The sequence below is a fragment of the Pelophylax lessonae genome (genome assembly GCF_965119305.1).
Source record: "Pelophylax lessonae genome assembly, chromosome: 4".
Classification (NCBI taxonomy): domain Eukaryota; kingdom Metazoa; phylum Chordata; class Amphibia; order Anura; family Ranidae; genus Pelophylax; species Pelophylax lessonae.
In genome coordinates, this window is record NC_138771.1 from 344147480 (window position 1) to 344161327 (window position 13848).

The window sequence follows — 13848 nt, forward strand, 5'->3', positions numbered from 1 at the left end:
ATCGTGGAGATTTTCCCCCTCTATCTGTACTAGTACTAGACCATTATCACTGAGGAAAAAAAAAAAGTGAGAAGAAATCCAAAATTTTAGAGTTGTCCCCAGAACGAGCAGTAAGAGAAAATCTTTAATGAGAACACCTGTCTAAGAGGAATTGCCATTATCCATTATTTTGGGAGATCTCCTAATTGGCTGCTGCAGCTCTGGGACAGGAATTGGAAGGAATATTCCCCCAATTGTACAAAAACAGCAAAAAAAATTGGCAGGAGTTTTAACCCCTACCTATTCTATCAAAACTAAAAATAAAGTTTTGACTATACATACAAATCAAGCGTGCGTGTGCTAGGACCTAGATACCATTCTTTCCCCCATTTTATATGTCAGCTGCACGATGGACACTTAAGCACCATGAAAAGAAATGAAAAGGAAAAAATAAAAAAATACTGGCAGGCACACTGTTCACTTCTTTACATGGGGCACTTAAATGCTGGTGTGTTGTCAACCACACACCAGCATTTAAGTGCCCCATGTAAAGAAGTGAACAGTGTGTTTTATTGCATACTATAAAGCTGTGCTGAAGTCAGTAACAATTACCTCATCTTTTTAGAAATATAAACTACATAGGGATGACAGTGTTTTCTTTCTGCAGAATGTTGGTGCTGGTCTATTTCCGGAATTCACCATCAGTGATCTGTACTTCCCACTGCTGCCTTCTCATTCAAGTGACATTTAAGTCTATTCATTTTTCATACATGACCTTTATCAGAGAGAGGCAGTAATTTATACCAAACAGATGTTGAAAAAAACACCAGGAAAAAAGGCTAAAAGCTACAGCCACTACTTTGGAAAAAGAAAAGATCAGGGAGGCTTGGCTTTGTGGGTTAAGGAAATATTACTTGCTCATTGCAGATGCCAAGAAACCAGTGGGGACAGTTTTAAAACAACTCTTCGCGACATTGAGTTTATGGCAGTGCAGTAGCACGGTGTCAGTCCCATGCACACAGTGGACAGTGATGGTAACTTGGCCAGATAGGATACTTCCCATCCCCATCTGGCTCCTTCCTCGGCCACAGCTCCAGCTCATAGTGCAGCCGGGGGTGGCCCCAGGTTCCGTGGGGTCCAAGGGGCTCTGCAGGGAAGTTGAAAAACAAGTGGGATTTGGTGACATTAGTGTTGGAGGAGTCTTCTGGGCTCAGGCTGTCCCGCTCCGATCCCACAGTCTTGAGTATACAGAGCCACCAGTACGATGAGAGCCAGGAGTGCCGCCAATGTCCTGCATAGGTAGAAGCCAGAAGAAACTTTGGGTCCCATCCTGACACACAGCCTGGTGTGGGTGTTAGGAATCGACCGATTATTGGTTGGGCTGATATTCACTTTTTTGAAAGTATCGGTATTGGCCACAAACGTGGCCGATATGACCGATATTTTCTTAGGGCCCATTGGGCAGCCTCCGGAGGGGAAGAGGAGGGATGGGGATTAGAGTGCCGCCTGATTACACAGAGCAGGGTTCTCCTGCTTACCCGGCGCGGTTGCTGTCATACGAGGTCCCGCCTCCTGGACCTGGCTCCTACCGATGATAGACAGCACACTGGTGACATCTATCATAGGAGGCGGGACTTCGTATGACAGGGCCGGCGCGCGGGTAAGCAGAAGAACCCTGCTCTGTGTAATCAGGCGGCGCTCTAATCCCCATGCGCTGGTCACTCTGCATTGGATGGGGGCACTGGTCACTCTGCATTGGATGTGTGATTGAATGTGCAGAATATCGGCCGATACCGATACTTTGTGACCAAAATATCGGTATCGGCCCTGGAAAAACCATATCGGTATATATATATATATATATATAAATACACACACACACACACACACACACACACACACACACTCTCACAAAAGTGAGTACACCCCTCACATTTTTGTAAATATTTCATCATATCTTTTCAAGTGACAACATTGAAGAAATGACACTTTGCTACAATGTAAAGTAGTGAGTGTACAGCTTGTATAACAGTGTAAAGTTGTTGTCCCCTCAAAATACACAGCCATTAATGTCTAAACCGCTGGCAACAAAAGTGAGTACACCCCTGGGTGGAAATGTCCAAATTGGGCCCAAAGTGTCAATATTATATGTAGCCCCCATTATTTTCCAGCACTGTCTTAACCCTCTTGGGCATGGAATTCACCAGAGCTTCACAGGTTGCCACTGGATTCCTCTTCCATTCCTCCATGACGAAATCACAGAGCTGGTGGATGTTGGAGACCTTGCACTCCTAATAGTGTTTAGGTCTGGAGATATGCTTGGCCAGTCCATCACCTTTACCCTCAGCTTCTTTAGCAAGGCAGTGGTGGTCTTGGAGGTGTGTTTGGGGTCATTATGTTGGAATACTACCCTGCGACCCAGTATCCAAAGGGAGGAGATCATGCTTGTCTTCAGTATGTCACAGTACATGTTGGCATTCATGGTTCCCTCAATGAACTGTACCTCCACAGACCCGGAAGCACTCATGTAGCCCCAGACCATGACACGCCCACCACCAAGACACACTTGTCTTTGTACTCCTCACCTAGTTGCCACCACACACACTTGACACCATCTGAACCAAATAAGTTTATCTTGGTCTCATCAGATCACAGGACATGGTTCCACTAATCCATGTCCTTACTCTTCTTGGCTTTAGCAAACTGTTTGCGGGCCTTGTGCATCATCTTTAGAAGAGGCTTCCTTCTGGGACGACAGCCATGCAGACCCATTTGATGCAGTGTGTGGCGTATGGTCTGAGCACTGACAGGCTGACTCCACACCCCTTCAACCTCTGCAGCAGTGCTGGCAGCACTTATACGTCTATTTCCCAAAGACAACCTCTGGATATGACACTGAGCATGTACACTTAACGTCTTTGGTCGACCATGGCGAGCCTGTATGCCTGGTGCTTACTGACGTGTGTGGGAGGAAGTGACTGAGTGACACAAGGACAGATCGCAGGTTCAGCTATGCTGAACCCTGCAATCTGACCCTGCCTGTCACTTAGGAGATCCGCCCGCTTGTGTTTACACAAGCGGGCGGATCTCCAGACTCGATTCCCCAACGATCGGGGAAGAGCAGCGGCGATCGCCGCTGCTCCTCCCCTGGCCCGACTCCCGCTGTGACTGAATAAAGCGGGAGAGAGCCTCCGGCGGCGCGCGCCGCCGAGAAGGGGGGGGTGTCTGCCGACATAGGTCTACGTCGTCAGACCTACAAGAGCCACTTTGCCGCAGTACAGCTCTAGTGAGCAGACGGCAAGTGGTTAAGTGAGCACTAGAATGACCTTCGGAGGGAATCACGGACCTGGACGAAGTACCACTTGGCTCCATGAACCAACATATAGGGAGAACGACAGAACAGTGTCGCCAGTGCGGACACCCTGCGCACAGAGTGACAGCAACCAAGGTGGGCACCTTCTGTAACAAGGTAGGCAGGAGGTACCCTTGAATACTTGCAAACAGAGGTTCCGAAAAACCGACTGCACCAAAACAAGGTCTCCAGGGGGTGACGGAGGTTGCACCGGAAATACCAAGTGTCGCACTCCCTGGAAGAAGTGACGCACCAGGGAACGGACAGCCAACGACCTTTGGAAGAAAATTGCCAAAGCTGAAACCTGACCCCTGAGAAAACTCAAGGCCAAGTTTTGATCAACTCCCCGTTGAAGGATAGCCAAGATCCGGGCCACTGAGCAAACAAAATTCGATATAGCAACTGGACCGCAGGCCCCCCTCAAACCCAGCTGCCTGGAATCCGGCCCAGCTGCAGATCCGAGAGCCGGGAAGGACACCCCCCCACCACATATGGGTGAGGACGCACCTTCAGGCCGAGTAGGCCGTGGTACGCAGGTCTGGAAAAAAAAAACAATCTCTGTTTCGCCAGACCAGGGTCGCGTGTAACCACCCGAGGAAGTCTTGAAGGACTACGCCAAATCGACTGTCCCCGATGGACAAAAACTGTCCGTGAGCAAAAAAGGAGGGACCCCGTCCACGACAAAGGTCCTTACCTTTGTTAGCCTGTGGAAGAAAAGCACTCCCCCCGTGAGACCCTTATACAATGTCATCCAGGGCGGTGCCAAACAGGCGATCCCCCAGGAAAAGGGAGATCCATTCCGCGGATCAACACCCCGGCCCAAGGATACGCCAGATAACCACCGCCGAAACCGAGAGGTGACCCAATAAGGGAGTCGTGCCCAGCGCGGCATCGAAACAAATTGCAGGCCCTGCGCTAGTTGTCCAACAGCTCCCCCAGGGCAGGGGGGACTCGCTCCTCAGCAAGTCACAGCCTTGGGACTCTGCACGCAGAGTCTTTGTGGCAAGGGCAATCATAAACACTGTATCCAGTGCAGACCCCGCCAGGAAGTACAGATCGCGGGCCACAGCTCGCGCCATCCTATCCCCCAGGTCCTTAAAGGACAGGGATACACCCACCGGAATAACGGAAGTCCTATTCAGCCTAGAGACCAAAGACCCACCTTAGGCGGTACAGTCCACCTTACCAGAGACTCTCAAAAGGGTAGCGTTTAGAAGCCACTTAAACACCCCAAGGGAACGTCTCAGATGGTCACATGCATCATGAGCATGCTAGCAAATTAGGCTGCTCCAGGTGCATGCATGCCAGATGCAACCCGCACCCCAGGCGCAGCTGCTGCTGCGTCCTTCAACAGCAGGGTTGCACGCACTGAAACAACCAGTGCATCCACCAGGGGGAGGGGTTGCAAAGGACAGAGGGAAACCCAGGAGTGTGAGGGTCTGACTATCCCAGGGGCCCGCGTCAAAAATCCGCCAGGGAAGAGGGGGGTAGTGAACATTTACTCACCGTACCAGGAACACAGGCGGGCGCCATCTGCTGACAGGGCCCCTCTCCACCGCAGTGTGGGGGCTGTCTGCTAAATAGGAACGCTGCAACATAGGCCTAGATCCTGTCGTGTGCGACCTGGCGAGAAATTTACCTCGCGGGGACAAGTCCCCGTCCAGTGGGACTATGATGCGGCCGGCCCAGCGGGGCGCTAAGGCCTGCACGCGCTCGCCAGACTGGGATGACCACTGTGTCTTGATATCCAGCCCATCGCCCAGCCCGGCATAGTTGCTTGAAGATCTCACAGGAAAAAATTCCAGTGAAAAAAGGCTAGCTAAAAAAAAAAAAATCTACATAAAATACTTTTATGCCAGGACCAAAAGATCCCAGCAAGCAACTAGGTCCTTACTCCTGACTAGGAAGATTAAAACTAACATCCTATGCAGGAAGAGAGAGGGTGTACCCTCCGGGACTGCCCATAGGCGTAGCCAGAACTTTTTTCTGCCTAGTGTCCTACTCCTGTAGGGGGCAGTATAACCCTACTGATATGGATCAGAGAACTGCGTCCGTCAATGAACGATAGAAAAACTGAAGTTTACAATACTTGCCTCTGCTTCAACAAACTGATGGCCACAAAGTCTCTTGATGGCATATTTTGACTTCTTCCGGTTCCCATACCTCAGCTGTCTTGATTGGCAGGCGTAGGATAGCTTCACTCCTGCACATGTGCAGGAGTTCAGTCATCCCAGCACACAAGCATTGCGCTGAAATATGAACTGTACATTTCACAGATAACTCATCCGTCAGGTGGGTTTATTTTATTGCAGAAGATACACTACATGTCTCTTTCATAATAAAGAGCCTGATTGCTCCGCCCTTTTTTTTTTAAATTGAGACATCTGTTCCTTTCTAAGGCTGGGTTCACATTTCTGTGGTGCATTAACGTGTGTTACGCCAAATGCTAATGTGTGTTGTGTAACGGGATCACATTCATTTGTATGGGCTGCCTATTGCACCGGATAAAAGTGCAAGCACTATTTGTAGCCTATGAAAACTAACGGTAGTGCATTACCATGTGCTGTAGTGCTCTTCAAACACAGGAGTGTTGCGATACCAATGGGAATGAACACCAATGCAATGCACCACAGCACATAACGGTGAAGACCTAAAACCTGAGAGCAACATAAAAACAAATTCACAAAATTCAGCATAGGAGAGACAGCTGCAGATGATCAAATTGGCAATGTTATATAGTCATATGATAGTAGATTTGTTCTGCATAACAGCATCGCAAACAAATTGCAGCCCCTGCAACAACTGGTCCAACAGCTTCGCATAGGCAGGTGAAAGTCGTTTCCCCTCCAGGTCACCGCGTAGCAACTTAACCCATTCAGTCAAGGTGTTACAAAGGCAACCGTAAACACCTGTCTTAGTGCAGACCCCGCCAGGGAGTACATATTGTGGGCCACAGACTCCACCGGATCCGTAAAGGACAGGGAATCATCCACTGGGATCATGGTAGCTTTATTCAGTCTTGAGACTGGAGGGTCCACCGTAGGTGACACAGTCCACTTCTTTATAAAGGGACTCCTCAAAGGGGTAGCATCTAGCAATCCGCTTAGGCATCCCAGGGGAACGCTTTGGGCGGTCCCATTCTTTTTTGAGCATGTTGTCAAAATACACGGGAAAAGGAAAAACCTTTGCCACTCTAGATGGCTTGTGAATGCCAAACGTAACCTGCGCCTCATTCGCAGTCGCAGCTGTGTCCTCCATATTTAGGGTGTCACGCACAGATACAACCAGTGCGTCCACAAGCGCCTTCTCTTGCACGGGGGCGGAGATAGAGATGCCATCCTCACTATCAGAGGAGACAGGGAGCGAGGTAGTAGACCCGGCAGGGAGACCCGCTTTTGCGGTGGCTGAATCAGATTCAGAATCTGACATCTCAGATGAGGCAGGGGTAGGTGGAGGGCATATTTTGGCACCTGGCCCTTTTAAAGGCCACCTCCACCCGGGACACAAAAGATTCCAGGACCGCCGAAAGTGCATCAATGGATAGCTGGGATCTGGAGTCCATGTTGCACCAGAGGAACCCATCAGCAAAAGTTGAGAAATTTATTTTTTTTTTTTTAAAGAACGTCCCACCACGCTACAGCACCCCCAAGAGGTCAGGCAGAGTGCACTGAAGACCCCCAGCAGAGAGAGAGAGAGAGAGAGACCACCCCAGGCTGACCACCCTTCACCAAAGAGGCACCAGGAGGCCCAGAACGTCTGCACAGCACGCGTTTGCAGCAATCTTGATCCACAGAGTATCAGTGCTAGGATATAGGGAGGGGCTCTGCCACCAGGAAAAAATGCCTCTGGGAACTATAAGAACATGGCCGCCAGTGATTCTCAATAGAAATCCACCGCAAAATGGCCGCCGGGTGTACCAATATGGCCGCCGATTCTGGCAGAACACATGGGCTACAAGAAAATGGCGGGCCCTGTTAGTGACAGGTAACCCCCCCCCCCCCCCCCACACACACACACACACACACACACACACACACACACGATCCTTCGTCTGTCGCCGATGGGGCACCCCCGCCCCAACTGTCCGCCTGAAGTTTGGCCCCAGCCCCCAAGCGACAGGACAGAGGGGAACCCGGAGTTGTAAGGGTCCAACCGTCCTAGGGAGGGGCCCACGTTCACCCCAAAATCCGCCAGGGGAAGAGGGGGGAACATTTACTCACCATACTAGGAACCGGCGGGCGCTATCTCTTGACAGAACCCCTCTCCGCCGAAGTGGGGGGCTGTCGGCCAATAGGAACGCTGCGACCTGGGGGTCAGTCCCCGTCCAGTGGGACTATGTCGCAGCCGACCTAGCGCAGAGCTGGGGTCTGCGCACGCTCGCTGCCCAGCTGGGGTGACCACTGGATCTATATATCTAGCCCGCCGCCCAGATCCAGCTTAGTTGCTTGTAGATCTCACAGCAAAAAAAAAAACCTGGCGAAAACGCTAACTAGAAAAAACTATTTAGAGATCCCAGCAAGGAACTAGGTCCTTAATCCTGACTAGGCAGATTCAAACTGACATTCTATAGCAGGGAGAGAGGGTATACCCTCTGGGACTGTCCATAGGCATAGCCAGAACTTTTATCTGCCTAGTGTCCTACTCCTGTAGGCGGCAGTATAACCCTACTGATATGAAGATCAGAGACTGCGTCTGTCACTGAATGATGGAGGAAGAAAAATTGCTCCATTCCCCCCATTAACAGTCAGTGTTGATGGGGAAATCCTTCTTGCAGCGCTATTGCCAGCAGAGATGGCATAGGGAGCCTTCCTGGTCCTAAAACCAACAAAAGAAGACAATGATTACTGCTAGCAGGCCCCAGCAGTAATTGCTTGTAAAAATTCAGACAGGCTGGTTGTACCCAAGTCGATTGATGGAATGACTTGGGTACAACAAGCAGCCTGTCCATAAATGAATCGAATTTTGGCCAGTCCCTGCTGAACTGGCCAAGATTCAATCAATCGCTGACTTTAATGGAATGAAAAGTGCCCTATATTTGGCTTCAGGGGAATGAAGAAAGTAATTAAGGGAGGAATACGGTCTCGTGTCAGTGGAAGGAATAGTACCCCAAAGGGCCTGCTAAAGGCAAGCAAGGGGCCGCATGTGACCCACGGACCACAGTTTGAAGACCACTGCACACAGACCGTGCAGAACAGGGAATGATAAGTTCGTAATGGAAAATGATCAGTTGCAGGTAGACCACAGGCAATACTGATGAATAGCCATTTTCTCTCTTCCTGCCTTTTTTTGGACACAGCTTGTTCCTTTTTAACAGGGAACAGTTATTACACTTTAAATGATCAAGAATCTTAAAAAAAAAAAAAAAGATTAAGAACTACAATCAAGAAAGTCAAGTTAACTGGATAGCAGTCATAAAACTAAAAGCACAATAACCTTTGTCAGCAGCGCAAACTCAGAGATTTACCAGCTTACCTTCTCTCCTTTGTTTTTGGAATCTTCCTTCTCTTTCTTTCTTGCTGCTATCATAAATTCACCAAATAAGGTCTCACGATCTTTCATTTTCTCAATGGCCTTGAAACGGAGATCTTTGCCATGTTTGGCTGCAAATTCACTAAAGGTCGTTCTGTAAAAATGAGTTTGGGTCAGTATCCAGAGCAATATTTTACAAAACATTAGTGATTAAAGTAAAGGTAAATTAAGGAAAGGGGAGAAAAAGCATTTATTCTCACTTGTCAAATACACTAGAGTAGCTGGAAGAGATTCAGAATGAGGAAAGAGCAAAAATGTTTATGCTGCTCACTCCAGACACACTTTATGCATTTTTTCATATGTTGTGGTTCATTTTAGAGGTGTTTCATATGCGGTATAAAAACAAGATTTTTGTAAGATCTTTCCGTAAAATCTTTTTCTCTGAAGTCCATTGACGCAGCCTCCATCTTCATTAGCTGAATGGGTTATGCTCCTCCCTGCAGTAGTCTAGGCAGGAAAAATTGAAATGTACACGGCCAACAGGGCCATCCCCACAGACATAACCCACACACCCTCTGCTCAGCAAACCAGTTTTGTTGTAAGCAGTGAAGAAAAAAAAACATCTCCATATCAGAGGGGCGGGTGCTGGGTCTGTCAATGGACTTCAGAGAAAAAGATTTTACGGTAAGACCTTACAAAAATCATCTTTTCTCTATCGTCCATTGACAAATGCAGCCTCCAACTTCATTAGCTGAATGGGACGTCCCAAAGCAGTGTAGGCATGAGGGGTGGGAAGAACGCCACAAGAAAGTAACAAACTCCAAAGGCTAAACTTAGCCCACTGGGTAACATGAAGCTCAACCAACAGAAGCTCACCCAGGTAGAAATACCCCTAAGAGAAACAAAAACATTCTCTTATGAAACAGCAGCCTGCCAAACCTTGCAGCCAAAGATGCCAACAAATCCACGTTGTAGAATTTTGTAAAGGTGCGCACAGACGACCAAGGCGCTGCCTTACACACTTGTACAACAGAGGCCTGATGGCGAAAAGCCCAAGAGGCACTCAGCGCTCTAGTAGAATGTGCCTGATCAGAGAAAGGAGGAACCTGACCCTTGAGTGAATAAGCCTGAACAACAGTCTGCCTGATCCACCTCGAAACGGTCACAGTAGACACAGCCAAACCTTTGTGAGGACTGTCCGTAAGGACAAAGAGAGAGTCCGATTTTCTAAGGACTCTTATCGCCCGAGCCACATCCAAAGAGTGCAAGGCAAATTCTTTGGGATGCTTAGACTTAGGACATAAGGAAGTCAACACGAGGTCTTCATTAACCACTTGCCGATCGCCGCACGACTATCTACGTCGGCGGTCAGCCCCTCACAGGCAAACTGACGTAGGTCTACGTCGCTTGCTTGTGAGGGTCTAGGGAGGGAGCGCGCGCCCCCGGAGGCGTGGTCACGGACCCCCCCCGCGTGTGACCAGCGGACCCGATGTCCCCTGGTCACTCTGCGATCGGCGGGGGAGAGGGAGAAAGTCAGGCGGCTTGTGTAAACAAGCTGCCTGTCATTCTCCTCTGTGTATGAGAGCTGATCATACGGTTCTACTATGCATACAGCTGAAGCCACAGCCAATCACAGTAGAAAGCACGCCCCTAGGGACACACACACAGCCCCTCCCTCTCAAATAAAGTTAACCCCTTCACTACCAGTGTATTTTTACAGTAACAGTGCATATATATAGCACTGATTACTGTAGAAATGTCACTGGTAACCCCAAAAGTGTCAAAAATGTCAGTCAAGGGTCCGATCTGTCCGCCGCAATGTCACAGTACCGCAAAAAAAAAAAAAAAAAAAATCGCAGATCGTCGCCATTACGCGTTAAAAAAAAAAAAAAACAACAAAAAATCTTTCCCTTTGTTAGTAAACGCGATAATTTTTGCGCAAACCAATCAAAATACGCTTTTTGCGATTTTTTTTTTTTACCAAACATATGTAGCATAAAACAAATTGGCCGAAAATGTTAAAAAAATTTTGATTTTTACATTTTTTTGGGGGGGAATTTCATATGAAAAAATGTGAAAAATATTGCTATTTTTGCAAAATTTACGCTCTTTTTTTGTTTATAGCGCATGATCAAAAAATTGCACAGGTGATCAAATACCACCAAAAGAAAGCTCCGTTTGTGGGAAAAAAAGGACGCCAAATTCGTTTAGGTACAGCGTCGCACGACCGCGCAATTGTCCGTTAAAGTCACGCAGTGCCGAATCGCAAAATACCCCCTGGTCGTTTAGCAGCCAAATCCTCCGGGGCTTAAGTGGTTAAGATTAAAATCCGACACCACCTTAGGGAGAAAAGACTAATTAGGTCGGAGAACCACCAGAGCTGCTGAACATCTGAACGGGCTGCGACTGTCAGAGGACTCGGAGAAAATAATTTTGCGGTAGGTTCTCTGTGGTTAGTGTATATTTAAGGGGGACTCTGCGGACCCCTGCGATTGGCCGTGGGAACCCGCGATTGGTGCTTCTTAAAGTGACACTACTCCATTTTTCTGTAACTTTGAATATGGAGTCCCAGTCTGTAATTTCACTCTCAGACCCACACTGTGCGACTCCCAAACAGTCCGGATCGACTTCCCACCCTTTTGTGGAGATGAGACACGAACAGATCAACGTCTGGGAGTCCCCCACTGGGCACACAGGGGACGAAACCCCTCCGGATGCAGGGACCATTCCCCCCTGATCCAAGGACTGATGACTGAGATAGTCCGCCTGCCAGTGCTCCACTCCCGGGAATGTGAACAGCGGAGATAGCTGCAATGTGTGCCTCGGCCCAAGTCGGAATCACAGCCACTTCCTTGGCCGCCCGGGCACTCCTGGTGCCCCCTTGGTGATCGATGCAAGCCATTGTCGTGGCATTGTCAGTTTGAACCCGAACCGGGCAACCAAGTCGCCCAATGGAGCGGGCAGAGTTTGAGCATCCTGAGCTCCAGAATATTTATCGCAAGGAGGATTCTTCCGTTGACCATGTCCCCTGGGCACACAGGGTGTCCAGTACACCACCCCAGCCCATCAGGCTGGCATCCGTGGTGATCATCGTCCACAACAGGGGCAGAAAAAGCTCGCCCTGGCTCAGAGCGGGTGGCAGAAGCCACCACGAAAGCTCCGACCATGTGAGACGGCTCAAACATATCCTGTCCAGGGATTGTGGATCCTTGTGCCATCTGGTAAGAATCTCTGCTTGCAGAGTCCTTGTGTGAAACTGTGCAAATGGGACTGCCTCGAAAGCTTAAAACTTCAACCCCAGGGACCTCATGCAGGTCCATAGGGAGGAGAGATCTTTGTCCCAGAGGGACCTGATCTTGCCCGTTAAAAGTCCGAAGTTTGTCCTCCGGGAGAAACACTTTGTCTGAGCGGAATCCAAGACCATGCCCAGGTAACTCAGGCGGACTGACGGGGTCAGTGCCGACTTCTGGGAATTGATGGTCCACCCGAACCCCTGGAGCGTCTGAACCGTGACCGTCAGATCGCTGGACAGAGTGGCACATGAGCTCGCCCTCAACAGGAGGTCGTCCAGATAACCGAGGACCGCAATTCCCCTTTGCGCAGAAAAGCCAGCATCGGGGCCAAAAAACCTTGGTGAATACTATGGGAGTGGAAGCTTACCAAAGTGTAATGCCACAAATTGAAAACAGTCATATGCCACCGCGAAACGTAGAAACCGTTGATGACCCTCGTAGACAGGGATGTGCAGATACGCATCCTTTAAGTTGACGGAGGCCAGAAGATCTCCTTGATTTACAGACACCACCACCATCCAGAACGTCTGCACCCGCGCAAAACGGTTCAGAGACTTGAGGTCCAGAATCGGACGCACTTTGCCCTCCTTTCTGGGCACCGTGAACAGGTTGGAATAGAACCTGCGAAGCCTGTCCCGCTGAAGGACTGGTATAACAACTCTTTGGGCAAGAAGATCTTGCACAGCCCCCTTGAGAGCTCGTAAACGATCAGGAGCCAGACAAATATTTGACGGAAAGATCCTGTCTGCGAGGCGAGATCGAATCTCAATCTTGTACCCTGAACGAATCAGTTCGTGAACCCCCTTGTCCTGAATTTTGGACAACCCAGGTTCCTGAACAAGACACAGACGTCCCCCCACCTCGGAAAATGGGTGAGGGTGTCCTGGCAGGCGGAAGACTGGGCCACCGCAACGGACTTACCGGTCGTGGGCTCACAAGGCCAGGGCTACTAGTCACCGCCAGATGCCTTGAAGGATGTACCTTCGTCCTGTGCCCCTGAGGCACAAAGGGGCCCCCGATAAGCCTAGAGGAAGGGCCCAGCCGCACGCGGGGCGATTAACCCTGTGCGGCTCAGGGCAGGGGGGTACTTAAATCCCCTGAGAGACCCTTGACAGCCCCAACCAAGGGGGTCCCCAAAAAAAGCTGTTCCCCCAATAAGGGATTTCATACACAATCCATTTGGAAGCATGGTCAACCCAAACTGTGCTGTGGATGGCAACACCTACCGCGGATAACCTTGCTACCAGAGGAGCCTCGTCCAGGGCCGCGTCACACAGGAACACCATGGCTTGGGCCATACGTTCCACCAGGGCAATAAGAATCGTAGAGACCGACTACACCACCAAGTTGCGTATAAGGACATTGACCCATTCCGTATCTGTGAAACCAGCATGGAAGTGAACAAAGGCATGAGGGGGGAGCCCGCCACCAAATAAATAAGACTCCACTCGCTCATCCATCGGGTCATTAAACACTGGGCACCACTGTGGAGTTATTTAATACGGAAACAGTGTGGTGCACCCCAGGTTGACACCATCTGCAAAAGGAGAGCGGCATTGAAAAACCGCTTAGGCATTGCCAGCGTGATCTTAACGTGGCACCACTGTATGTTCACAATGTTGTGAAAACTCCTCAGGACAGGGGAAAACCTGACCTGACTTCTGGGCTGTGCGGGACCCGAAGGAAACCCGCTAACCTGACTGGGTGGGCTTATGCAAATGAAATGTAAAATTGCAAATTTTTTTCTGACAGAGC

The 13848-nt window shown here is 49.5% G+C and overlaps 1 protein-coding gene across 7 annotated transcripts in view; it reads right to left on the reverse strand.

Annotated features, from left to right (window-relative positions):
• TCERG1 (transcription elongation regulator 1) overlaps positions 1–13848 on the reverse strand; it is a 192132-nt gene that overhangs the window by 45173 nt on the left and 133111 nt on the right. For all 7 annotated transcript variants that reach the window (XM_082253129.1, XM_082253128.1, XM_082253125.1 and 4 more), the window contains one exon: positions 8804–8954. In XM_082253129.1, the coding sequence (XP_082109255.1) occupies positions 8804–8954 (151 nt within the window). The remainder of the gene's footprint in view (positions 1–8803; positions 8955–13848) is intronic.